At 45.2% G+C, this 27248-nt stretch overlaps 1 protein-coding gene across 1 annotated transcript; it reads right to left on the reverse strand.

The window, feature by feature from the left end:
• Positions 1 to 18107: 18107 nt before the first annotated feature.
• Positions 18108 to 22268, reverse strand: LOC110507276 (extracellular calcium-sensing receptor-like). Its single transcript, XM_021587160.2, has 6 exons — positions 21881 to 22268; positions 21282 to 21582; positions 20396 to 21184; positions 19934 to 20161; positions 19578 to 19701; positions 18108 to 19438 (listed from the first exon to the last, which is right to left on the reverse strand). The coding sequence occupies exons 1-6, from the start codon at positions 22174 to 22176 to the stop codon at positions 18522 to 18524; spliced, it is 2655 nt and encodes an 884-aa protein (XP_021442835.2). The 5' UTR covers positions 22177 to 22268; the 3' UTR covers positions 18108 to 18521.
• Positions 22269 to 27248: the final 4980 nt, after the last annotated feature.

Genomic DNA, 27248 nt, shown 5'->3' on the forward strand with positions numbered 1-27248 from the left:
AGAAACAGTAGGTTTACATAATAGGAGCCTGGGAGCTCAAAAAATAAAAATTCTGATTTTCTTCAGATTTTTGCCTGACATATCAATTTTGTTTTAGTCTCAGACATTTTTCAATATTTTCGGAAACTTCAAAGTGTTTTCTATCCAATGCTACCAATTATATGCATAAGTAGTAACAGGCAGTTTACTTTGGGCACGTCAATCAGGCGGAAATTCAGGAAACTAGACGCTATCTCAGAGAGGTTTTAAAAATAAAATAAATGTGTTTTAAATGGCCTTGACAGCTTTTTCCCACTCTTGTCATTCTCTCATCCATCTTCATGAGCTTTTCCAACAGTCTTGAAGGAGTTCCCAAATATGTTGAGCACGTGTTGGCTGCTTATCCTTCACTCTGCATTCGAACTCATCCCAAACCATCTCAATTGGGTTGTGGGGTGATTGTGGAGGTCAGGTCATCTAATGCAGCACTCCATCACTCTCCTTGGTCAAATAGCCCTTACACAGACTGTTTTGGGTTATTGTCCTGGTGAAAAACAAATGATAGACCCACTAAGTGCCAACCAGATGGGATGGAGTATCACTGGGATGGGGTATCAATGCTTCACGGAGGGAACCACACAGGTAGAGATCATTCATTCACCTACTCTGCATCTCACAAAGACAGTTGTTGGAACCAAAAATCTCAAATTTGGACTCATCAGACCAAATGACAGATTTCCACCGGTCTACTGTCCATTGCTCGTGCTTCTTGGCCTAAGCAAGTCTATTAATCTTGTTTGTGTCCTTTAGTTTTAGCAGCAATTCGACCATGAAGGCCTGATTCACACGGTCTACTCTGAACAGTTGATGTTGAGATGTGTCTGTTACGTGAGTGAACTCCATGAAGCATTTATTTGGCTGCAATTTCTGAGGCTGGTAATTCTAATGAACTTTGTCGTTGAAATTTCCTTAATTACCAAATGATGAGAGAGCAAATCACACACCAGTCAGAGTTATGATTTTAATCTTCACCTTTAATAATAATTAAGCTTTTGCAATAGCATTTTGACTTTCAACAGTTCAGTATCTCTAATGAAAAGTTGAGAGTGGTCAACATAATGGCAAGTGGGATCCTTTATAGCAAAGATCCACCCCCCCTAGACGACATGACAAACCACAGGTCTTAGGAACTTACACAAAGAAAGACTTTACTTCAGAGAGGAATATCCCCTAGCCAGACAGAGTTGGCTATAAATTATCGTTCAGTTTGGTCTCCTAAACAAAGCTCTTATCTCGTCCTTGCTACAAAATGGTACCAAGACATTACCCCCATCCTATGATATATATCCAATTGTCATTTAGATACAACCAATTCTAAATACAACCAATCCTGGACAAACTCACAGAGAGGAACGTGAGGCTCTAGGTCAAGATAGGGGCAACAAGAGAGGGAGCATAGAATGATTCCAGACACTGCCATCCTCCTCTCCCCGATGGGAAAAGTAGAGAGTGACTGGCACACAGACACAGTGGAGCAAAATATAATTGGTTTCTCATTAATCATCTTTTCACATGGTTTAAAATATATATTTACACATGATGACACCTTGACCTCTCCCCTCTCTGCGGCCCAAGCAACTTAGTCCTGACAGAGAACAGATAACTGCCAATGGCCACCACCATAGTACAACAAAATACATTCTTATGAGAAATAACTCATAAGCATATCATGAAAATAAAACATCCTATCTATGTTATCCAACTAATTCTGATTAATCCCCAACATGCCCCTCTCAAGGGACTCAGTCCCTTCTGAAGAATCAGAATAGTAACATGGCACCTTACTAACAGTATTTGCAGAGTATATAATGCAATTTTAAAATCCATAATCAAAATTTAAAGATAATAAAGAATCAAATCCCTTCAATGTAAGTATTCACCCTTCAGAAACTGAGTTTACAATGTTTATACCATAATACAGACTTGCACCTGTTTAAACATTCAGAATAATACATTTGTTGAGTAAAAAATAAAAATAACAAAACATATAAATGCTCCCAAAATTACAAGAGAACCCAGTGTCTAAACACAGGCCTCAAACATCCTATAGGACAGTCATCCCTCTAAATCATCATGCTTAGAATTGGGTTCCTCACTATCAGAGATATAGTCAGGAATAGGGAATGGGTCAGGGAAATCATTCATGTACAGTGAACCCTCTCTATCTACACTGTCCAGTGAGAATATTTCACTGTGTTCACCTGATTGTTGTCCATCAATCTCAGATTCTTCATCTACACCTACTTAATTTGCAAGCAAGGGCATAGTAAGAACAACATCAACCACTTTATTAAACAATTTCTTCACACAAATGATAATTAGCAACAGAGCAATCAGTAATATTAGACCACAGATGAACCAGTGGAAAATGGTCGCAGCCCAAGCATCAAACACTGACTTAACCCATCCTAACGGATTCCAGTTGATGTCAGGCTGGTGTTCCCTTTCGAGAACACCCCTAAGCTCTTTCAAATGTTCCACTACAATAGTCAAATTGTCATCTCCCTGGGGTATAAATGTACAACAGTGATCTCCTATAACTTGACACACCCCTCCTTCACGTGCTAGCAACATGTCAAGTGCCACCCTATTTTGTGTTGCCATGAGTTGAGTGGCTTGTAATTCTGGTCTTATCATAGAAAACCCTGCAGTGGTCAAATTTACCAGGGATTCCAAATGATATCCTAGCCTATCCAACTCATGTGCATTCTCCGATGCCCCATACCAGGGGATTAAACCACGGCAGAACTTTTCCAATTTCGAGGATCGTCGAGAGTCACTAGGGACATTATTGTATTGCGAGATGTCCCTCTTAATTAGTCTTAACCTGCTTGGAATAGAGGAATTAGTTTTATGCATTACCACAAGGGAGATGTTTAGTTTACCAAAAATACAGCACCCTGTCCAATTTGTGGGTAGGTAGAGATAAGCTTTATCACCACAAATCCAATAATGATCAGTAAATGTGAACAACCAATGTGAACAATCAATCTCCATCAATCTCCATCCTCAGGGTCTGGTGGGCAGTATGGCACCTTCCTGCAGTGATTGGCGTGGATCCAAGTAGACCTCTCAGCTACGCGAACAGCAGTGGGGCTAATCAGCATCGCCTGGTATGGTCCAGTCCACCTCTGCTGGTTCCAATGCTTTCGTCTCAGGTCTTTCACCACCACCCAGTCACTTGGTTGCAGTTTGTGCAGGATCACCACCAGTGGCTTGGGTAGAGCCGCTTTCACCCTGGGGAAAATAGCCTTCAGAACATTGTTTAGAGCAGTACAATAACTTACCATGTCATCGTCACAGCCCATCAGTGTCAGCTTGTTCTGTGGGAAGGGAGAATTAATCATCCTCATTGGTCTACCTGTCAGAACCTCATGAGGAGCCAATCCAGTGGTTCTGTGGGGCCTCCCTCGCATGTACACCAGAGCCAGGGGGATCACAGTGACCCAAGAAAGCCCCGTCTCTGCCATAAGCTTCACCATCTTAGATTTCAGCGTTTGATTAGCGCGTTCAATTAAACCACCGGATTGCGGCCTATAGCTACAATGGGTCCTGAGGTCTATTTGCAAACTCTCAGACAAGTTCTGTATCACCAGGTTTACAAAGTGGGAGCCATTGTCGTTGGTTAATTTAGATGGTAACCCCCACCTTGGGATGATCTCCCTAAGGAGATTCTTGGCTACTGCCATAGCAGTGGAATGTCGACATGGGAATGCCTCTACCCACTTGGAGAAGGCATCCACTATCACCAGACAATATTTGTAACCTTGACAAGGAGAGAGTTCAATAAAATCCATCATTATGTGTTCAAATGGTCCTTCAGGGGTCGGATGAGCCGACAGTGGCATGGGAATACCTCTTCCCATGTTGTTAGTCATACAAATCACACATTTTGCACAAAATTGTTCAGCAAACACAGAAAACCCAGGTGCAAATCAAAATGTATTTACAAAATCAACAACTCCCCCCTTTGACATATGATTTCTTCCATGTGACAACTTAGCTAAGTAGGGGAAACATGAACGTGGTAAGACTGGTAGCCCAGCCGGGCCCAGCCAGAGTTTCTGCACCTGGTCATATGTACATAGTCGTTTCCACTTCCTCAACTCAACAGGATCTACAGAGGATTGCAAGTCAGAGATATCAGTGGGAGAGAAGAGGTTACTATCAGGAAGTAAAACCATCTGTAACACAGGGGCCTCCAAGGAGACAGCTGCTGCCTTAGCTGCCAAGTCAGCCATAGCATTACCTTTGGAGACAGGGTCGGAAGAGTTAGCATGAGCAAGGCACTTACAAACAGCAATTTCAGAAGGGAGCAATATAGCTTTTAGCAAGTTATCAACAAGTTTTGAATGAGAGATCGCCTTACCAGAGGAGGTCAGGAAGCAGATATGCCTTTGGAGGTCAGGTAGCCGCGCTGTTTCCACAGAGTACCAAAATCATGTACCACACCAAAGGCATATCTGCTATCTGTATAGATTGTAGCAGACTGGCCTTTAGCTAATATGCAAGCTCTAGTGAGTGCAAAGAGTTCTGCTGCTTGAGCAGAAAGGTGGGAGGGTAATTTAGCACTTTCCAGTGTGGTTGAGGCAGTAGTAACCGCATACGCAGCCAATGGTTCTCCTTTCTCAGAACGCTGAGCAGAGCCATCTACAAACAGTTCCAAATGTGCATTTTGCAAAGGGACATCAGTTAAATCCGACCTTGGTTTAGAGACAAGCTCCAACAGTTCAGCACAGTCGTGTGGCTCTCCATCATCCTCGGTGGGCAATAAAGTAGCAGGATTTAACACAGTGCACCTCTTCAAGGTCACATGACAAATTGTCAGAAGAACATTCTGATAATGGAGCAGTCGAGCTGGTGTTAGATGGGCCGTCTTTGCCTGTGAAATAAGAGCATGTACAGCATGAGGAACGTGTACAGTGAGTTCACACATGGCAACAATGTCTGCACAAGCCAACACAGCTTCAGTAGCAGCAGCCACAGCTCTCAAACAACAAACCAGACCTCTGGCCACACTGTCCAGCTGTTTGGAACAATACCCAACTGGGCGCTGCTTTCCTCCATGTTCCTGTGTTAAAACAGATGACATAAAACCATTCACAAACAAAAAGGTTAAAAGATTTAGAATGGTCAGGGAGCCCCAAACAGGGAGAAGTAGTCATGAGTTGTTTCAGTCTGGTCAGAGCAGTCGGTCCCTCTGGTGTCCACTTAATTTTGTCACTCATAGCCATTTTGTGGCCATAAATAAGGTCAGGAAGCAGCTGCACCACCTCAGCATAGTCAGGTAACCACGCCCTATAATACCCTGCCATACCAGTCAAAGACGTCATGTGTCGTTTAGTAACCGGCTGTGGGACAGAGAGAATAGCCTGTATCCTCTCTTTACCCAGCTGCCTGCCATTGGGAGAGATGTCATGACCCAAATACCTCACTGCCTGTGAAACCAACTGTAACTACTTCTTTGAAACTTTGTGGCCATTCTCAGCGAGAAATATCAACAGAGCCCGAGTATCAGTTTCACAAGTTTCCATTGAGCTGGAGCACAACAACAAATCATCCACATACTGAATCAGAGTGCTGCCCTCAGGGGGTATAAAACCCTCCAGATTTTGTGCTAAAGCCGCTGAAAAAATTGCGGAGGATTCCACGTAACCCATTGGAGCCACGGTCCAAGTAAATCGCTTTCCTAGAAACGTGAAAGCAAACCAGAACTGAGATTCTGGTGCCACTGGAATACTGAAAAATGCATTTGTCAAATCAATCACAGAGTACCACTCTGCTGTGGGTGGTACCGCCCCCAACAGTGTAGTAACATTAGGAACCACCGGGGCACGGGCAAAAACTGCATCGTTCACAGGCCTTAAAGTCCTGGACAAATCTCCAATCACCTGAAGGTTTTCTAACAGGCAAGATAGGGGTGTTACAGGGTGATTCAAACAAGGATGCATAAACAGGTGTAATACCTGCTATTGCCTCCTCACTGAGTGGATACTGTGCTCTAGACGGGCGCCTGGTATCTTTAGGAGTGACTACCATTGGCTCAGCTCCCTTTATTCTCCTAAAATCATACTTGTCCCTTGCCCATAGGCATTCAGGGACCCCTCTCAGGAGGGGTGAGTCTTCACTCAACAACATGATATTGGTAGAAAAAGAAACCTGATCAACACCATGCACACCCCTCTCAGTTGGTGTTCCCCAACTGAGTGGGTAACAACTTGTCAGTGTGCTGGATGAATAAATTGACCCATCAGGGCGCATCTCCCAGTCTGTAGCATCATCCAAGCATTTCATCCAAATTCCAGTATCCACCCATTCTACTCTGTCTGATTTTGCCAGGGACACATGTGGTGCGCTATCCTCAAACAGGTAGAGCTCTTTCTGTGCAGGGGTCAGATTAACCCCTAAAGCACAGAAATCACTGCTACAGTATAAACCCTCACACTGCACTGACTCATTCTGTAATGTATCACACAGCCATTGTTTCTCATAATGGAGATCTCTTGTCAATGGTGAAAAATGGGAGTTGCAATGTAAGCCTGCTTCAGACATGAAACTGCCCTCGTGGCTCCAATGGGTTTTGGCAATTGATAAAACACGAGCAATATTGGGCACCTCATCATCAACATCCCATGCATAATACCAGTCACAACACTCAGACATTAACATCAATTGCTCCCCCACTTCCTCATGAATAACAGTTTAACCGGTTCGGCCACATGTTATGTTGATGCCAAGTTTACACAGGAGGTCCCTGCCCATCAGATTGACAGGACAGTGGTCAGAGTAGAGAAATTGATGTTGACACTTCTCCTCACAAAAGGAGACAGGCAGAGGCATAGTTACCTGCTCTCTGAGTGGGAGGCCTGAAGCCCCTATAGTTTTGACTATTTCATTAGACATGGGAGGTTTTATCACACCCTTGCAGTTAATGACAGACATAGCAGCCCCAGTATCAACAAGAAATATGAATGACTCACCATTGACGCAAGCCTCCACTGTTGGCTCTACTCTCGGAAGGGTGTGACACTTTAAAAACAAATGCTCTTGTTGCTCTGAGGATTTTAGCACACCTGTCCCTGTCTTCTCATCATGTCAATAGTCCTCCTCCTGTCCCTGTCCTGGATTGTACAGGGTCGTCTGTGCCGGAGGCCCCGTCTGCCAGGCTCCAGTTTGTCCTCTGCCTGGAGGGACTCCTTGTGGTCCCCACTGTTGCTGTTGCTGGACCCCGTGAGGTGGCCCGACCTGCCATTGGTTGGGAGGTGGCTGCCACGGCTGTTGTTGGAATGGGGCTGTCCATGCATGTGCTCCTTTTCCTCCTCTTCTTGCCCCCTCCTCTCGGGCCCCTCTTCTCGGTCCCGCCCCTATCTTTGTTCCTCTGTGGATTCGTTGGCTCAGAGCAGTCAGCAGCAAAATGACCCGGCGTCCCACAGTTGTAGCACCTGCGCACTCCACCCCCTCGTCCTGTCCCTGCTGGGGCTGCTCCCTGGTAAAACGCCATCTGAGCAGCCTGTAGTTTCTGTGTCTTTACTTTTTCTTCCTTTGTTTTTTCTTCCTTCTGAGTACTTTGTTGTCTCTCAGCATGCTTGCAGTGCTGTACCACCGTTGCTAATGGCTCAGTCTCCCAACTGATGCAGGTAGTCCTCACAGCTTTCTCCAGGCCCGGTGTCAGACCCCTCACCAGGGCGTCTTTCAGCATATCCCCATATGCATGTTCGTTTGGTCTGATACCACTGTGTAGCCTGAAACAGGTCTCAAGTCTCTTTCTGAAAGCCTCCAGGCCCTCATCTTTCTTCATAGTGCATTCTCTGATAGCAGTCCAGTCAGTCTTAGTTGGATACATCTCCACAATCCTGGCCAGCAGCGCCGTTATCTGGTCCTGATATGCGCCATTCTCAGCCCACAGGTAGTTGCAATCAATCTGTCCCTGTACATCCGCCCACCTGAGTCCCAGTTTCTTTTTTACAGATATGGGCTATCTCAGCAGCAGATGGTTTGTACTGACCCACCAATACGCTCATCTCTGCTGAATATTTCTCAGCGTCCTTACATGGGTCTGATAGGTCCTCTACAATGTCTTTGATTTCATCATGTCTCCACGTCCTCTGGAGATACACAATGGGGTTCCATGCTGCGGCGGCAGCAGCATTAGCATCATCAGGTCGAGGCTGAGGGTTAGGACAGGCCATCAGAGGGTATTGATGATACATGTCTGATGCTGGGTCGTATGGGAAGGGGGTAGAGACATGCCTCTCCGTCCTGGCCCGTAGACGGTCCTTCAATGGGGGAGTCAGCTGGGGTGCCCCTCCGTCCTCAGTTTCCTCAATGGAGCTGAGTGGAGGAGCCTTGAGAAAAGGATTGTTGATTTTTTTCCCTTCTGGCGTGCTCCCCCCACTGCGCCTCCAGTGAGACTGGCCGGAGTCGCTCCTGACCCTGTCAGGACTTCAGCCAGGCAGGGAGGGGGACAGTCTCTGTCATCATCATCCTTCCTATTCCTTCTCACTGTTTCATCTTTCCCCTTCTTTTCTCCTTCCTCAGTCTGAACTACCATATTCTGACAGGGTTTTCCCTGAAATGTGTCCTGTCATTTCTTCCATTTGTCAGCTTCCCTTTCCCATTTCCTGAATTTCACCCAGTCAATTTGATCCTTTTTTCCTAGTTTACCTTCCTTCTCTACCAATCTCTGTCTTATCTCGTCTAACAGCGTCACACTTAGGTCCCTGTCAAAGGAAAACCACCCTCTCTATGCCATAGAAGTACCTGTTCCAGAATATCCCTACCCCATTTATCTACCATAACCTTCAAGGCTCCAGTAGGAGGGTCCGGAATGCCTGGTTCTTTGCACTCGCGCGTGCCCATGGCTCCTTAGTCTCACCACACACACACAATCTCACTCCCACTCTCACACACACACACACACACACACACACACACACACACACACACACACACACACACACACACAGGGAGAGAAAACAGTTGCAACAGGAATTCCTTAAGTACTTCATACAGAATTTTACTGATCACCCACACAGGATTGGTCAGATGCTCACACAGAACTGGTCAGATGTCCACACAGAACATCAGAACATAAAAAGGTAACCCACACAGAGTCAACCTACCACGCCCACACAGAACGCTCCTACAAAATACTCACACAGAGTAACCCAGGGCATACCTGGCTAGCACATTTAAAATAATTGGAATTTACCACCTCTGAGGGTCACTTAGACAATCACACAGACACACAGAATGAGGTCCTTCTTCCACTAGGGCTTCTACAAGCTCTAAGTCCTATCCAACTCAACTTCAAGTGTGGTTTGCTCATCTCACCTCTTTTTTTTCTTCTTTTTTTTACTATGTTCGGGATGTGGTATCCACTCGGCTCGCTGCCTCTCCGATCTTAGGTTGGTCCATCTGCTCCGTTCCCGAAGTGTGGTCTCCCTGAGATCCCGAGTTTGAGGGATCCCTTGTGCACGATTACCTAGGTCGTCAGGAGCGGTCACCGAGTGAAGATTCACATCCCATCCCCATTGCCAAATGTCGTGGAAATTTCCTTAATTACCAAATGATGAGAGAGCAATAGCATTTTGACTTTCAACAGTTCAGTATCTCTAATGAAAAGTTGAGAGTGGTCAACATAATGGCAAGTGGGATCCTTTATAGCAAAGATCCACCCCCCCTAGACGACATGACAAACCACAGGTCTTAGGAACTTACACAAAGAAAGACTTTACTTCAGAGAGGAATATCCCCTAGCCAGACAGAGTTGGCTATAAATTATCGTTCAGTTTGGTCTCCTAAACAAAGCTCTTATCTCGTCCTTGGTACAAAATGGTACCAAGACATTACCCCCACCCTATGATATATATCCAATTGTCATTTAGATACAACCAATTCTAAATACAACCAATCCTGGACAAACTCACGGAGAGGAACGTGAGGCTCTAGGTCAAGATAGGGGCAACAAGAGAGGGAGCATAGAATGATTCCAGACACTGCCATCCTCCTCTCCCCGATGGGAAAAGTAGGGAGTGACTGGCACACAGACACAGTGGAGCAAAAGATATTTGGTTTCCCATTAATCATCTCTTCACATGGTTTAAAATATATGTTTACACATGATGACACCTTGACCTCTCCCCTCTCTGCGGACCAAGCAACTTAGTCCTGACAGAGAACAGATAACTGCCAATGGCCACCACCATAATACAACAACATACATTCTTATGAGAAATAACTCATAAGCATATCATGAAAAAAAAACATCCTCTCTATGTTACCCAACTAATTCTGATTAATCCCCAACAATTTATCCTCTGCAGCAGAGGTAACTCTGGGTCTTCCTTTCCTGTGGTGGGCCTCATGAGAGCCAGTTTCATCATTGCGCTTAATGGTTGTTGCAAATGTTCCGTATTGACTAAAATTCATGTCTTAAAGTAATTATGGACTGTTGTTCTCTTTGCTTATTTGAGCTGTTCTTGTCATGATATGGACTTGGTCTAGGGCTATCTTCTGTATTCCACCCCTACCTTGTCACGATTTAACTGATTGTCTCAAATGAATAAAGAAGGAAATCAATTCCACAATACAATTTTAACAAGGAAAACATGTTAATTAAAATGCATTCCAGGTGACTACTTCATGAAGCTGGTTGAGAGAATACCAACAGTGTTCAAAGCTGTCATCAAGGCAAAGGGTGGCTATTTTGAAGAATCACAAATATAAAATATATTTAGATTTTTTTAACACTTTTTTTAGTTACTACATGATTCTAAATGTGTTACTTCATAGTTTTGATGCCTTCACTATTATTCTACAATGTAGAAAATAGTAAAAATAAATTAAAACCCTTAAATGAGTAGGTGTGTCCAAACTTTTGACTGCTAAGGTACAGGTGAAGTCTGAAGTTCACATACACCTAGCAAAATACATTTAAACTCATTTCTTTCACAATTCCCTGTCTTTCATCAGTTAGGATCACCACTTTTTTCTGAAAGTGAAATGTCAGAATAATAGTAGAGGGAATGATTTATTCAGCTTTTATTTATTTCAATACATTCCCATTTACAACCCAGCTTTAACTTTCTGACTGATGTCTTGCGATGTTGCTTCAATATATCCACATCATTTTCCTACCTCATGATGCCATCTATTTTTTGAAGTGCACCGGTCCCTCCCGCAGCAAAGCACCCCAACAACATGATGCTGCCACCCCGTGCTTCACGGTTGGGATGGTGTTCTTCGGCTTGCAAGCCTCCCCTTTTTTCCTCCAAACATAACGATAGTCATTATTGCCAAATAGTTCTATTTCTGTTTCATCAGACCAGAGGACATTTCTCCAAAAAGTACAATCTTTGTCCCATGTGCAGTTGCAAACCGTAGTCTGGCTTTTTTTATGGCGGTTGTGGAGCAGTGGCTGAGCGGCCTTTCAGGTTATGTCGATAGAGGACTCGTTTTACTTCGAGTATAGATACTTTTGTACCTGTTTCCTCCAGCCTCTTCACAAGGTCCTTTGCTGTTGGTCCTGTGCACTTTTAAATCAAATGTAAACACCAAATGTTTCTATTTCAACTTCAACTTACTTTAGAATAAATAGTGAATCATGCAAAGATGGCCAATATTTGACGGTATCTGTATATGATACTGTGTCCCTGGAAGGGAAGCTGCTACTGTTATTGTTGTGTTAGAGGATGAGATAGGGGCCTTGAGGTGTTGCCTCCACTGGGGCTGAACTCTGTGGTATTAGCAGCAGCTCCTCTGTACCTGTAGAGAGTCATCCTACTGTGTGTGTGTGTGTTTGTTGGTGTGTGTGTGTGTTTGTTTAAGGTCCTGCATGTCTGCAGCAGGTAGTCTGTCTTCCTGTTTGTCTGTCTGTCTGTTTGTCATCCTGCCCTGTGATTTTGTTTACACTTTAACATCTTGAGATAGCCTGACCATCTTCGACAACGTCCTCATGTTCATGTTTGAAAATCCATTATTTGACCAAAGGTAATAATCCATTATCTTGTTGAATGTGATGTATTTAAATGTACACAACACTAAAAACACACAAGTGACATTTGTTTATTAAGGTGGAAACATGCAGCAGCTGTTGTCCTCATAGATAATTACAGAACATTTGAGAAATACTGTCTCAGATAGTAGGCATTTTCTAAAATATGTTAAAAACATTATAATGTTGTCTTCCCCATGATATGTTTCTTGGTGTTTTGCTCCGGCTAAATGAAACATTTAGGAGCAAATACGTAGAACAGTAACCAAAACTGGAGGCCAGAATAGCAAATATCTGCACAGCTATAGTGAACTTCCCAGGAGAGCTGAGACAAGCTGGGATAAAGGGGATCCAGAATGCACAGAATATGAGCATGCTGAAGGTGATGAATTTGGCCTCACTGAAGTTATCAGGCAGCTTTCGAGCCAGAAAAGCAGCATGAAGCACAAGACAGCCAGGAGTCCTATATCCACTGGCACCTGCAATGATTAACGGGTTGTTTACATTAGGGACCAATGTGACACAATCATTTACACTGTATACTGTTATAAATGACAGCCGACAACACCTAGCATGCATTTACAAAATTCTGTGTCCATTCTAAGGAGCTGTTGTTGATAGTATGTTGCCTGTCTGCCGGTAACGAGGCATCATAGAGACCCACAGTAACTCACTCCACATCGCCATCCTCCTTCGGGTACCACTACTACAACTAGGCCTACTTCCACTAGGTCCACTACCACTTCTACCATTAGGCCAACTACCACTAGGCCTACTACCACAACAACTACTACCACTAGGTCAACTAGCACTAGGTCTACTACCACTACTACCACTAGGCCCACTACTACTAGTCCTACTACTACTAGGTCAACTAGCGCTAGGTCAACTAGCACTAGGTCTACTACCACTACTACCACTAGGCCTACTACCACCAGGCCTACTACTTCCAAGCCTACTACTACTAGGTCAACTAGCACTAGGTCTACTACCACTACTATCACTAGGCCTACTACCACTACAACTACCACTACTACTACTACAACTATGCAAACTACCACTACTAATGCTACCACTAGGCCTACTACTACTACTACCACTACCACTTGGCCAACTACCACTAGGCCAACTACCACTACTACCACTACCACTTGGCCAACTACCACTACAACTACCACAACTAGGCAAATACCACAACCACAGCTACTACTAATAACACTAGGCCTACAACCACAACTACTACTAATTCCACTAGGACTACTACCACTAGGCCTACTACCACTAGGCTTACTACCACTACTACCACTATGCCTATTACCACAACAAATACTACCACTTCCACTAATTCTACTAATACCACTAGGCCTATTACCACAACTACTAACACTACAACTAGTCCTACTACCACAACTACAACTAATATCACTAGGGCTACTACAACATCTACTACTACCACTACTACTACAACCACTACTACTACCACCACTAGGCCTACTAAAACAACTAACTCCACTACCACCATGTCTACTACCAGTACTACTACAACTACTACCACTACTACTACTAGAACTACTACCACTACTACTACTACTAGGCCTACTACCACTACTACTACTAATTCCACTAGGCCTACAACCACTACCTCTACTACCACCAGACCTGTGTCCACTACTACAACTGCTACTACTACCACTAGGACTACTACAACTACAAATATTACCACTACCACTAATACAACTAATACCACTATAGGCCTACTACCACCATAACTACCACTACTATTAATACTACCACTAGGTCTACTACCACTAGGCCTAAAACCACTACCAGTACTACTACCACTAGGCCAACGACCTCTACTATTACTACTACCACTAGGTCTACTACCACTAGGCCAACTATCTCTACTATTACTACTACCACTAGGTCTACTACCACAAAGCATACTACCACTACTACCACTAGGTCTACTACCACTAGGCCAACTATCTCTACTATTACTACTACCACCAGGTCTACTACCACAAAGCATACTACCACTACTACCACTAGGTCTACTACCACTAGGCCAACGACCTCTACTATTACTACTACCACTAGGTCTACTACCACAAAGCATACTACCACAACTACCACTAGGTCAACCACCTCTACTATTACTACTACTACTAGGTCTACTACCACAACTACTACTACCTCTACTACTTCAACTAGGTATACTACCACTAGGCCAACTATCTCTACTATTACTACTACCACTAGGTCTACTACCACTAGGCCAACTATCTCTACTATTACTACTACCACTAGGTCTACTACCACAAAGCATACTACCACTACTACCACTAGGTGTACTACCACCAGGCCAACTACCTCTACTATTACTACTACTACTAGGTCTACTACCACAATTACTACTACTTCTACTACTTCAACTAGGTATACTACCACAACTACTAATTCCACTTGCCCTACTACCATAACTACTACTACCACTACTACAACAACTACTACTACCACTAGGTAAACTACCACAAAGCCTACTACCACTACCACCACTAGGTATACTACCACAACTACTAATTCCACTTGCCCTACTACCACAACTACAATTTACACTACTACTAAAACTACTACTACCACTAGGTAAACTACCACTAGGCTTACTACAACTACCACCACTAGGCCTACTACCACAACTTCCACTACCACCACTAGGCCTACTACCACAACTACTACTAGGGCTACTACTACTAGGGCTACTACCACTAGGGCTACTACCACTACGGCTACTACCACAACTTCTACTACCACCACTAGGCCTACCACCACAACTACCACTAGGGCTACTACCACTAGGGCAACTACACCTAGGGCTACTTCCACTGGGGCTACTACCACAACTACTACTACCACTAGGGCTACTACCAGTAGGGCTAATACTGCAACTACTACTACCACCACAACTACTAATACCACTAGGGCTAATACCACTAGGGCTACTACCACAACTACTACTACAACTAGGTCTACTACCACAACGACTATCACAACTACTACTAATACCACTAGGCCTAATACTACAACTACTACCAGCACTACCACTACTACTTCAAATACTACAACTACAAACAATACCACTATGGATACTACCACTACTACTACTACTACCACTAGGCCTACTACCACTACTACTATCACTAGACCTGCTACCACAACTACCACTAGGCCTAAACCACTACCATTATAGCTATTACCACTACTATTACTACTACCACTAGGCCTACTATCACTACTACTACCACGACCACTAGGCCTACTACCTTTACTACCACTATGACTACTACCACTACTACTACTACTACTACCACTAAAACTACTACTACTACGACTAGGCCTACTACCACTACTACTTCTACCACTACCACTATCACTAGTACTACTACTAATACTACCACACGTACTACTACTACCACTAGGCCTGCTACCACTACTACTACTACTAGGCATACTACCGCTACCACTACTACTACTAATACTAGGCCTACTACTACTACTACCACTAGGGCTACTACCACTCCAATACTACCACTACTACTACTACTACCACTAGGGTTACTACCACTAGGGATACTACCACTAGGGCTACTACTACTACTACTACTACTAGGCCTACTACCACTACTACGGCTAGGGCTACTACCACTACTACTACTACCACTACTACTACTACTACTACTACTACTAGGCCCACTACCACTACTACTACCACTACCACTACTACTACTACTGCTAGGCCCACTACCACTACTACTACTACTAGGCCTATTACCACTACTACCACTAGTGCTACTACCACTACTACTACTAACACTACTACTACTACTACTAGGCCTACTACCACTACTACCACTAGGGATACTACTACCACTACTACTAGGCCAACTACCACTACTACCACTACTACCACTACTACTACTACCACTAGGCCTACTAACACTACTACTACTACTACTGCTGCTACTAGGCCTACTACCACTACTACCACTAGGGCTACTACCACTACTACTACTACCACTAGGTCCGCTACCACTACTACCACTACTACTACTACCACTAGGCCTACTACCACTACTACTGCTACCACTAGGCCTAAACCACTACTACCACTAGGGCTACCACCACTACTATTCCTACTACCACTACTACCACTATTACTACCACTAGACCTACTACCACTACTACGATTAGGGCTACCACCACTACTACTACTACCACTAGGCCTACTACCACTACTAACTATACTACCACTAGGGCTACTAACACTACTACAACTAATACCACTAAGGCTACTACCACTACTACTAATATTAGGCCTACTACTGCTAGTACTGCTACCACTACTACTACCACTACTACTACCACTAGGCCTACAGCTACTACATCTACTTCTCCTCCTTCTCCTCCTCCCGTTCCCAGGTGTTCCAAAATTGTTCTTTGACCTACTCCATAAGAGAACCCTTATTTTCCACCGCTGCTACTCTCTGTTGTTATCATCTATGCATAGTCACTTTAATAACTCTACCTACATGTACATATTACCTCACTCTCTGTTGTTATCATCTATGCATAGTCACTTTAATAACTCTACCTACATGTACATATTAGCTAAACTTACGGTGCCACCGCACGTTGACTCTTTACTGGTACCCCCCTGTATGTAGTCTCACTATTGTTATTTTACTGCTGCTCTTTAATTACTTGTTAATTTTATTTCTTATTCTTATCCATATTTCTTAGAACTGAATTGTTGGTTTGGGGCTTGAAAGTAAGCATTTCATCGTAAAGTCCAGGCCAGTTGAATTCAGCGCATGTGACTAAAATTTGATTTGATTTGAATTACTATTACTATTCATTCTACTACTACTACATACATTTGGTCAGCTGAAGCGAGTCACACAATTCATAGAAAATGACCACTCTAGCGTTTTCATTTATTTGTATCTTTCTCTAGCGCTGTGAAAATTCAAGTAAGACTGGAGATCTAGAGATATTAGACAGCTGAATTGTTTATGACAACCACAGTAATATTACATGAAGGGTAGCCAATATATTACACCATACATGGAAAATACACATATATTCCTTATAAGACATTTCACTGAGGCCTTGCTATGTGTTGATGGTGGTATGAATGCCACATGCCCATTGGTGTATTGACACACATTGGGTTGTGGCCCACAGGCCTATGAGGAGAGGTTTAAGAAGTCAATGTTGTTTTTGATGAGATAGTAGACCATGCTTGTCCAGAGCAGGCCTGTGAGACAGAGGCTCAGTAAGGGGCTTGTGTGTGGGCTCCTGATCTGGACCTGGACTGGACAGCAGCAGTCACTGAGGGGGTCACTGAGGGGGTCACTGAGGGGGTCACTGAGGGGGCCTGTAGAAGCACAGCAGGCTGTCAGTGGCCGCTGGGGTAGAGCAGTGAGAAACAGTCAAAATAATACAGTTTCTTTCTGCTTCATTATTGTCTTGACTTTCATAATGTGCGACCACACCCATGTAGATATGGCTGCTTGGCATAATGTGCTGTTGGATGTTTGTTCAGGACTTTTTGTACTTATTGAACATCTATGTACCCATGAAAGATCTTGTCCACCAGCCGGCTCTTTCTCTTTCGAACCGTCTCTCACAATGTCTCATGAAGAGACAGGAATGGAGCCCATGGCAGGAGCGGATTTACATTGGCTGATATCTCAGCCCATCACCGTCCAGCAAAACCATTAGAACCTGCCCTCTACAAACAAATTAGGCTAAACAAGGAAGTGAGTTCGGGAAATCAGGAAGAATGCACGTAGTTCTCACATGTAAACTTCATATTTTGCTCCTTTGCACATTCATCATCTGCACATCTATCACTCCAGTGTTTAATTGCTATATTGTCATTATTTCTCCACTATGGCCTATTTATTGCCTTTACCTCCCTTATCCTACCTCATTTGCACACACTGTATTGTATTATTGACTCCGTGTTTGTTTACTCCATGTGTAACTCTGTGTTGTTGTTTGTGTCGCACTGCTTTGCTTTATCTAGGCCAGGTCGCATTTGTAAATGAGCACTTCATCTCAACTAGCCTACCTGGTTAAATAAAGGTGAAATAAATCAAATAAGAAATATGCCCAAACTCAGAATCAGTCGGGGCTTCCTAAAAGTCATATGATCATTGTGAGGTTTTCTGCAGTTTTCATAGTCAAACTGTAGCAGGCTCTCTCTATCCTTGATTTGAACCCTTCCCCTTTCAAGTAACACTTCATTGCACAATGTTTCCAGGCTCTTTTTTTGGTATCAATTGAGCCTGGGGATAAGGTTAAGCCATGACTGACTTAGATATGATGTGTCTGTGTTTATTATAGAACGACTTTGAATAAGCCAATGGTCAGTATTCATCCTAAAGGGCTTTGGTTGACGCCTTTCCCAAAATATGTTTCTTTAATATCGTATGTCATTGGATGTCTTCCCCATGATATGTTTCTTGGTGTTTTGCTCTGGCCTCAGCAATATGATGAAACATTTAGGAGCAAAAATGCAGAAAAGTAAACCAAAACTGGAGGCCAGAATAGCAAATATCTCCACAGCTACAGTGAACTTCCCAGGAGAGCTGACATAAGCTGGGAGAAAGGTAATCCAGACTGCACAGAATATGAGCATGCTGAAGGTGATGAATTTGGCCTCATTGAAGTTATCAGGAAGCTTTCGAGCCAGAAAAGCCAGCACAAAGCACAAGAGAGCCAGGAGTCCTATATACCCCAACACAGCCCAGAAACCAATAGCTGAACCCACATCACACTCTAGAATTATCTTTTCCTTATAGGTCTTCATGTTCTTGTAGGGGAAAGGCGGGGAGACTGTTAACCAAAGTACACAGATCAGGACCTGTATGAGAGTGAAAGCCAGAACACTAAGTCTCTGCTGTGTAGGACCAAACCATTTCATGATATTACTGGCTGGAAGTGTAGCCCTGAAGGCCATCAACACCACTATTGTTTTCCCCAGAACACAAGAGATGCAGAGGACAAAGGTGATCCCAAACGCTGTGTGACGCAGCATACAGGACCATTCAGAGGGCCGGCCAATGAAAGTAAGAGAACACAGAAAACAAAGAGTCAAGAAGAAGAGCAGCAGGAAGCTCAGCTCAGAGTTGTTGGCCCTGACGATGGGAGTGTCCTTATGAATTGAAAACACCACAGCTACCAGAGTAGTAACACCGGACCCCAGTAAGGAGAAAAACACCAGAACTATGCCCATAATTTCTTCATAGGAGAGGAATTCAACTGGTTTCAACACACAGAGGTCCCTTTTTTCATTGGACCAATACTCCAAGTCACATCGATAGCAGCCGTTAGAATCTGTAAAAGGATTAGAACGTCATTCATTCCATGAATCAGTGTGTCACTGTGTCATGTGTTTTTTGATATCTATTAGTCTTGTTGGGCAGTGACAGAGCTTGAAAGTATTGAAGGTAGCCCTAAATGCATTATATATTACCTGTGATATTACTGATCTCTCCCTCCGCACATGGTACACAGTCATAACAGCATACAGGCTTTCCTTTCTGCACAGCCTTACGAGTGCCTGTGGGACAGCTCTCACTGCACACTGATGCAGGTGCCTGTAGAGAAATACAACATGTCTGAATATTGGTGTATTTTATATAAATAAACTTGCAGAAATGTTTTAATGTCACTACTTGTGGAAGTTATATTACCAATGCAAAAGAAGACAATTGAGAAGGACTATGTGGATTATGTATACATTATAGAATGCATGTTTTACATTTGCAGTGGTTTGAGGTTTGCATGTGCTATGCTTTTGCAAAATATTCAACATTTCTTTAGTACTACCTCTGCCTGGCCCCCTGCCCAGACCAGTTTTCCCTTGTTGAAGGTAATGCGCTGTTCAGGGGGCATCGAGGAATCATACAGCCCCACAACATGGAACTGCATGGTCCCATCCTCCTCCTGCTGCCAGTTCAATAGGTCGTAGCACGCCACCACATCTCCGTTATCATCAAACCAGATCTCCTCTCCTGTCTTTACTCTAAACCTCACCTCCTTCAGGTACCTTAGCACCTGCTCAACACCATGGGGAGAGGGAGAGAGAGAGAGAGAGGGAGAGGGAGAGAGAGAGAGAGAGAGAGAGAGAGAGAGAGAGAGAGAGAGAGAAAGAGAGAGAGAGAGAGAGAGAGAGAGAGACAGAGAGACACAGAGAGACACAGAGAGGGAAACACGCAGGGAGAGACACAGAGAGTGGAATGATTCGTAAGATATGTTATTTATGTTTCGTTGAATCTGGAGCTTGCTCACCTGCTGTGGTGTGTAGACTGGTATTTTGCCGCTGTCTGTGTCATTCTTTAAGTCTGTCAGTAGGTTGTGTAGAGCGTGTGCAATCGCATATACAGCTGTGTATACTTTATTGGGTATTCTCAGCTCTGACATGTCAGTGTATTGGTTGTTCAGCTTTGCTAAGCTCTCTGCTCCTGTGCACAGCCTGCTGCTGCCCCCCTCGAAGGAGCACTGGAACACAGTCTCCCAGAACTCCCTGAGCAGGGTGTTGTCTGGCACCTGGGAGGGGTGCACCTTGTCTAGGAACTGCTCCAGACCATCCAGCCTGGCATTCCTGATGGCAAAGCCAACCGCTCCCCTCAGGAAGCCGTAGGACTTGTTCTCCGTCAGCAGTCTGGCTGTGATCCAGGCCTCGCTGCCCACCCACTGCAGCCCTGGGTCTCCCTCCAGGGCCATCTCATTCATCAGGGGGACGATGTCCCCCAAGCCCACGAACAGTACCACCACCCTGGCTGTGGCCCTCCGGATGACCTTGATGACTTCCAGGAGCTTCTCTCTGGGGTCTGTGCGGTGGATGGACTCTTGGTACTCTACACAGACCCCTTCATGCCACGCTGCCTCCATGAATGTGGCCATGCCGTTGTTTCCATAGTCATTGTTGCTGTTCACCACTCCCACCCAGTTCCATCCAAAGTGTTTGACCAGCTTTGCCAGGGCTCTGCTCTGGTAGAAGTCACTGGGGATGGTTCTGAAGAAGGAAGGGAACTTCTTTTTATTACTCAGACAAGCACAGGTGGCAAAGTGGCTGATCTGTGTGGAAGAAACGGGAAGATTTGAATTGATCTTTCATACATAGCTGACATTGATGAAACTACCTCTAAAGAGCCACAACCAGAAGGTGTCTCACCACAGGGATGTTGAATGGTCCGACCAGGGATGATATTCCGATGGTGGATGTGGATATTGACTCCCCAACAATACCCAACACGGCTGGAGATCTGGAACAGGAGGAAGGGTCTCCCAGGCTGTCCTCAGGCCCAGGGCTGTTCATCAGGGCCAGGGCTGAGTGGATGGCCAGAGGGGCAGAGCTACAGGAGTCATAGACCTGGTAACCCAGAGACAGCCCTGGGAGCAGATCACTGCTGTTGTTGATCTCCTCCAGGGCAAAGATCAGGGTCTGTGCAAACTGGAACTCACGTTGGTTGAAACTAGACAGCGGTAACAAACCAAAAATAATCTAGTTGAAGACAGGAATCGCATATGCCACAATCACATATACCACCAAAACTGATATACTCTTTCGAGATGAGTTGAGTATTGTGTTTAGTATAACAGAAAAAATGTGTATACTTGTTTCGTCTAAAAAAAAAAAATGCATAGATCATATACAATAGTGTTATTAAGCACTGTGCCTAATTTCAGTGAGATACAAAAAAAAATCTATCTTGATGAGAAATATTCCCTAACAGCTAAAAGTTCCCACAGACAGTTTTTTTCAACACATACCTTATACAGGGTGTTTTCTCTGGTCTGGAGGTGAATGAATGGACCTTGAAGAGGGCATTCCTATGTAGAGGGAACACTGCCCCAATGTTGATGTCCCCCTCGGCAGACAGGAGAGGCAGAGCGGGTTGGCCCAGCAGAGAGCAGATTGGTGCAGGAGCAGCCATACCCCTGATCACCACCACCAGCAGCAGGAGAACCACTCCTGTACTCAGTGCCATGCCAGCCTTCAGCAGGGCAGCTGTGTCTGTGAGGGCAGACCGAAGGGTTCCTCTTTTATAGAGGTGAAAGTGCCCCATAAGACGCTGGAACTGCCCATACACTCCCTCTCAACGAGTGGGATGTGGTTCTAGTGTTTATTGTGTCCCCGGGGTACAGGATGAGAGAGGGAGGTGGGATAGTGACAGAGGCTGGGTTACGCTGCTAATTTGAGCAAGCAGTGGATAGATAAGTGCAGCCTCTGTCAGTATCCCAACTCCCTCTCTCATCATAGACAAGGTTTTTGTCTAGCTCATGGTTTGTCCCGGGTACGTAACCTGATGGTCGCAAATAAGGCCCTGAATGGTGAACCACTGATCCAGCTCTTTGTCTTTTGGTAATCCTAGGGACAAGCCCACACAGCGCTTTTAACATAGTGTTCTCAAACATATTTGACACACTTCAACAGACTGTAACATTCAAACGTTTGGACACAACTACATATTCAAGGCTTTTTGTTTATTTTTAATATTTTCTACATTTTTTAATAATATTGAAGACATCAAAACTATGAAATTACAAATAATCATGTAGTAACCAAAAAAAGTGTTAAACAATATATTTTATATTTGAGGTTCTTCAAAGTAGCCAACCTTTGCCAGTTGTTTATTTGGCTCCTGAGTCACGCGGCAGTCTAAGGCCCTGCGTTACAGAGCAGGAGGTGTCACTATAGTCCCTGGTTTGATTCCAGGCTATATCACATCTGGCTGTGATTGGGAGTCCCATTGGGCAATGAGTCCCATTGGGAGTCCCATTGGGCAATGCAAGAAGCTTGGATATGCATATAGATAGAAAGCACTCTAAAGTTTCCAAAACTGATACAGTAATGTCTGTGAGTATAACAGACCTAATATGGCAAGCGAAAACCTGAGGACAATCCATCCAGAATTTTATTTTTTGAGCTCACCACTGAATACAATGGCTGGGAATGGGAATATAAAAGGAAGACCTCTCAGATTGCAGTTCCTAGGGCTTCCAATAGATGTCAACAGTCTTTAGAAAGAGTTTCAGTTGAAAAATGAGCTAGAATTTGAAGTATTAGTAATTGGCTCCCATTTTGGCTGTAGTGTTTGTTGCTGTCGCGTTCTGAGCATAGTTCTTGTGTGTTTTCCTTGTTTTAGTGTTGGTCAGGACGTGAGCTGCGTGGACATTCTATGTTGTGTGTCTGGTTTGTCTATTTCTATCTCTGGCCTGATATGGTTCTCAATCAGAGGCATGTGTTAGTCATTGTCTCTGATTGGGAACCATATTTAGGTAGCCTGTTTTGTGTTGGGATTTGTGGGTGGTTGTTTCCTGTCTTCGTGTTTTATGCACCTGTTAGGACTGTTTCGGTTTTCACATTTATTGTTTTGTATCCTGTTCATGTTTGAGTTACCTTATTAAATTAACATGAACTCTAACAACGCTGCGTTTTGGTCCGCCTCTCCTTCCGAGGAAGAAAGCCGTTACAGAACCACCCACCACAACAGGACCAAGCAGCGTGATAACAGGCAGCGGCAGCAGGAGAAGCAGCCAGCATCAGAAGACTCATGGACATGGGAGGACCAGTTGGACGGAAAGGGAACCTGGGCAGAGCCAGGGGAATATCGCCACCGCAAAGCAGAGCTGGAGGCAGCGAAAGCAGAGAGGCGGCATTACGAGGAGCAGGAGAAGCAGCGATGTCAGGATTTCGGGACATGGGAGCAGAATCTGGACTATACAACTTGGGAAGAGATAGAAAGGTGGGCGGTCTACCCTGGGAGAGTGCCGGAGCACGCCTGGGATTCGATGGAGCAGTGCGAGGAAGGTTACAGGAGAATGAGGTTGGCGAAGCGAGCACGGCGGCGCGGTAGGAAGCCAGAGAGCCCCAAAAATCTCTTTGGGGAGGTACACGGGGAGTATGGCGAAGCCAGGTAGGAGACCTGCGGCAACTTCCTGTGCTTACCGGAGAGCGAGAGAGACCGGGCAGGCACCGTGTTATGCTGTGGAGCACACGGTGTCTCCAGTGCGGGTGCATAGCCCGGTGCGGTACATACCAGCTCCTCTTATCGGCCGGGCTAGTGTGGGCATCGAGCCAGGTAAGGTTGGGCAGGCTCGGTGCTCAAGAGCTCCAGTGCACCTGCACGGTCCGGTCTATCCATTGCCACCTACACGCACCAGCCCTCCGGTGACAGCCCCCCGCACCAGTCTTCCTGTGCGTGTCAAGAGCCCAGTACTCCCTGTTTCTCCTCCCCGCACTCGCCCTGAGGTGGGTGTCCTCGGCCCAGTACCACCACTGCCGGCACCACGCATCAGGCCTATAGTGCGTCCCGCCTGTCCGTCGCTGCCAGAGTTTCCGCCCCTCAGTCCAGAGGTGCCAGAGCCCCTCTGTCCAGCACTGCCAGAGCCTTCCTCCTCTCCAGCGCAGCTGGAGTCTCCTGCCTGTCCGGCGCTGCCAGAGCTTCCACCCCTCAGTCCAGAGGTGCCAGAGCCCCATAGTCCACAGGCGCCAGAGCCACTCAGTCCAGAGGCGCCAGAGCTCCTCTGCTCAGCGCTGCCAGAGCTTTCCTCCTCTCCAGCGTTGCCGGAGCTGCCCGTCTGCCCTGCGCTGCCTGGGCTGCCCGTCTGTCCAGAGCTGCTAGAGTCACCCGTCTGTCCAGAGCTGCTAGAGTCTCCCGTCTGTCCAGAGCAGCTAGAGTCTCCCGTCTGTCCAGAGCTGCTAGAGTATCCCCTCTGTCCAGAGCCGCTAGAGTCTCCTGTCTGTCCAGAGCCGCTAGAGTCTCCCGTCTGCCCAGAGCCGCTAGAGTCTCCCGTCTGTCCAGAGCCGCTAAAGTCTCCCGTCTGTCCAGAGCCGCTTGAACCGCCAGTCAGCATGGAGCCGCCAGAGCCGCCAGTCAGCATGGAGCCTCCAGAGCCGCCAGTCAGCCAGGATCTGCCAGAGCCATCAGTCAGCCAGGATCTGCCAGAGCCGCCAGTCAGCCAGGATCTGCCAGAGCCGCCAGTCAGCCAGTATCTGCCAGAGCCGCCAGTCAGCCAGGATCTGCCAGAGCCGCCAGTCAGCCTGAGCTACCTCTCGGTCCTGAGCTACCTCTCGGTCCTGAGCTAACCCTCGGTCCTGAGCTACCCTCGGTCCTGAGCTACCCTTCGGTCCTGAGCTGCCCCTCGGTCCTGAGCTACCCCTCGGTCCTGAGCTACCTCAATCCCGAGCTGCCCCTCAGTGGAGCCCTTTGTTAGGGTTCCTAGGCCAAGGTCAGCGGCGAGGGTCGCCACTCAAAGGACGCTAAGGAGGTGGACTAAGACAATTATGGAGTGGGGTCCATGTCCAGCGCCAGAGCCGCCACTGCGGACAGATGCCCACCCAGACCCTCCCCTACAGGTTTAGGTTGTGCGGTCGGAGTCCGCACCTTGGGGAGGGGGTACTGTCACGTTCTGACCATAGTTCTTGTGTGTTTTCCTTGTTTTAGTGTTGATCAGGACATGAGCTGGGTGGGCATTCTATGTTGTGTGTCTGGTTTGTCTATTTCTATGTTTGGCCTGATGTGGTTCTCAATCAGAGGCAGGTGTTAGTCATTGTCTCTGATTGGGAACCATATTTAGGTAGCCTGGTTTGTGTTGGGATTTGTGGGTGGTTGTTTCCTGTCTTTGTGTTTTATGCACCAGTTAGGACTGTTTCGGTTTTCACGTTTATTGTTTTGTATCCTGTTCATGTTTGAGTTACCTTATTAAATTAACATGAACTCAAACAACGCTGCGTTTTGGTCGGCCTCTCCTTCCCAGGAAGAAAGCCGTTACAGTTGCGTGTTCCAGTGAGGGCGTGCACTTCGTTTTTTATCTCCGGCAATGGTCTCCGGTATTCTCTGTCTTAAATTGTATTGTTTATTTACATATTAGGGTACCTGATGATTGATTAGGAACGTTGTTTGATATGTTTGGAAGAAGTTTATTGGTAACTTACAGGATTCATTTGTATGCATTTTGAATGCATTTTGAATGATGGAAACCGGTGGATTACTGAGTCAAGCGCACCAATGAAACACCAATGAAACATACTTTTTTGACTTATAAAGAAGGACTCAAACAAAAAGACCATTTGTTATGTACCTGGGTGTCATGCGCTGGCCATAGAGAGGCTTTTTATTCTCTATTTTGGTTAGGCCAGGGTGTGACTAGGGTGGGCATTCTATGTCCTTTTTTCTATGTTTTTTATTTCTATGTCTTGGCCTGGTATGGTTCTCAATCTGGGACAGCTGTCTATCGTTGTCTCTAATTGAGAACAATACTTAGGTACCCTTTTCCCCCACCTGTTTTGTGGGAAGTTAACTTTTTTCAGGGCACAAAGCCCAAAGCTTCACGGTTTGGTTTTGTTCTTTGTTTTGTCGACGTAATTTTTAATAAAAAGCAAATGTACGCTTACCATGCTGCACCTTGGTCCAGTCCTTTAGCCAGCTGTGACACTGGGTCCCTTGTGATTGCAACTAGATGAAGATCGTCAAAGGGAAGTGATTTATTTTATCTCTATTTCTGACTTTCTGCCTCTGCTTGGTTGGAAAATGTATGCAATGCTCTTGTGTGTGGGGTTCAGTTCTCAGATAATCGCATGGTGTGCTTTCGCCATAAATGCTTTTTGAAATCTGATGAAATGAGGCTGGATTAACAAGAAGATAAGCTTTTAAATGATGTATGACAATTCAGTTTTCATGAATGTTTAATATTCCGATTTCTGTCATTTGAATTTCGCGCTCTACAATTTCACCGAGGTGGGACGCTAGCTTCCCAATGATCCGTAAGGAATTAACTGACTTGCTTAGAATTCATTAGGGCTAGCTGTCCCACTAGAGGAAAACAAGCCGACAACTTCCGGTGAAATTGGAGGGCTCGCAATTCAAATAAATATTCGGAATATTAAATATTAACAAACATATGCTAAGAGTAACATGAGCGTCTTACATCATTTAAAAGCGTAACTTCTTGTTAGTCTAACTGCGTTGTCAGATTTCAATAAGGCTTTACGGCGAAAGATTCCATGCGATTGTCTGAAGACCATGCCCCACATATACATATTTTTCAACCAGCACAGGTTTCACAAAATCACAAACATCGATTAAATAAAAATTACCATTCTAGCATTTTCATTTATTTGTGTCTTTCTCTAGCG

Source organism: Oncorhynchus mykiss, chromosome 27 (assembly GCF_013265735.2).
Source record: "Oncorhynchus mykiss isolate Arlee chromosome 27, USDA_OmykA_1.1, whole genome shotgun sequence".
NCBI classification, from domain to species: domain Eukaryota; kingdom Metazoa; phylum Chordata; class Actinopteri; order Salmoniformes; family Salmonidae; genus Oncorhynchus; species Oncorhynchus mykiss.

Excerpts from the sequence above, each read along its gene's own strand:
- LOC110507276 (XM_021587160.2), bottom strand. The coding sequence starts at position 22,176 with ATGGGGCACTTTCACCTCTATAAAAGAGGAACCCTTCGGTCTGCCCTC. Across the intron at positions 21,185-21,281 it reads GACCATTCAACATCCCTGTG|ATCAGCCACTTTGCCACCTG; the intron begins GTGAGACACCTT and ends TCTTCCACACAG. Across the intron at positions 20,162-20,395 it reads CAGTCTACACACCACAGCAG|GTGCTAAGGTACCTGAAGGA; the intron begins GTGAGCAAGCTC and ends GGTGTTGAGCAG.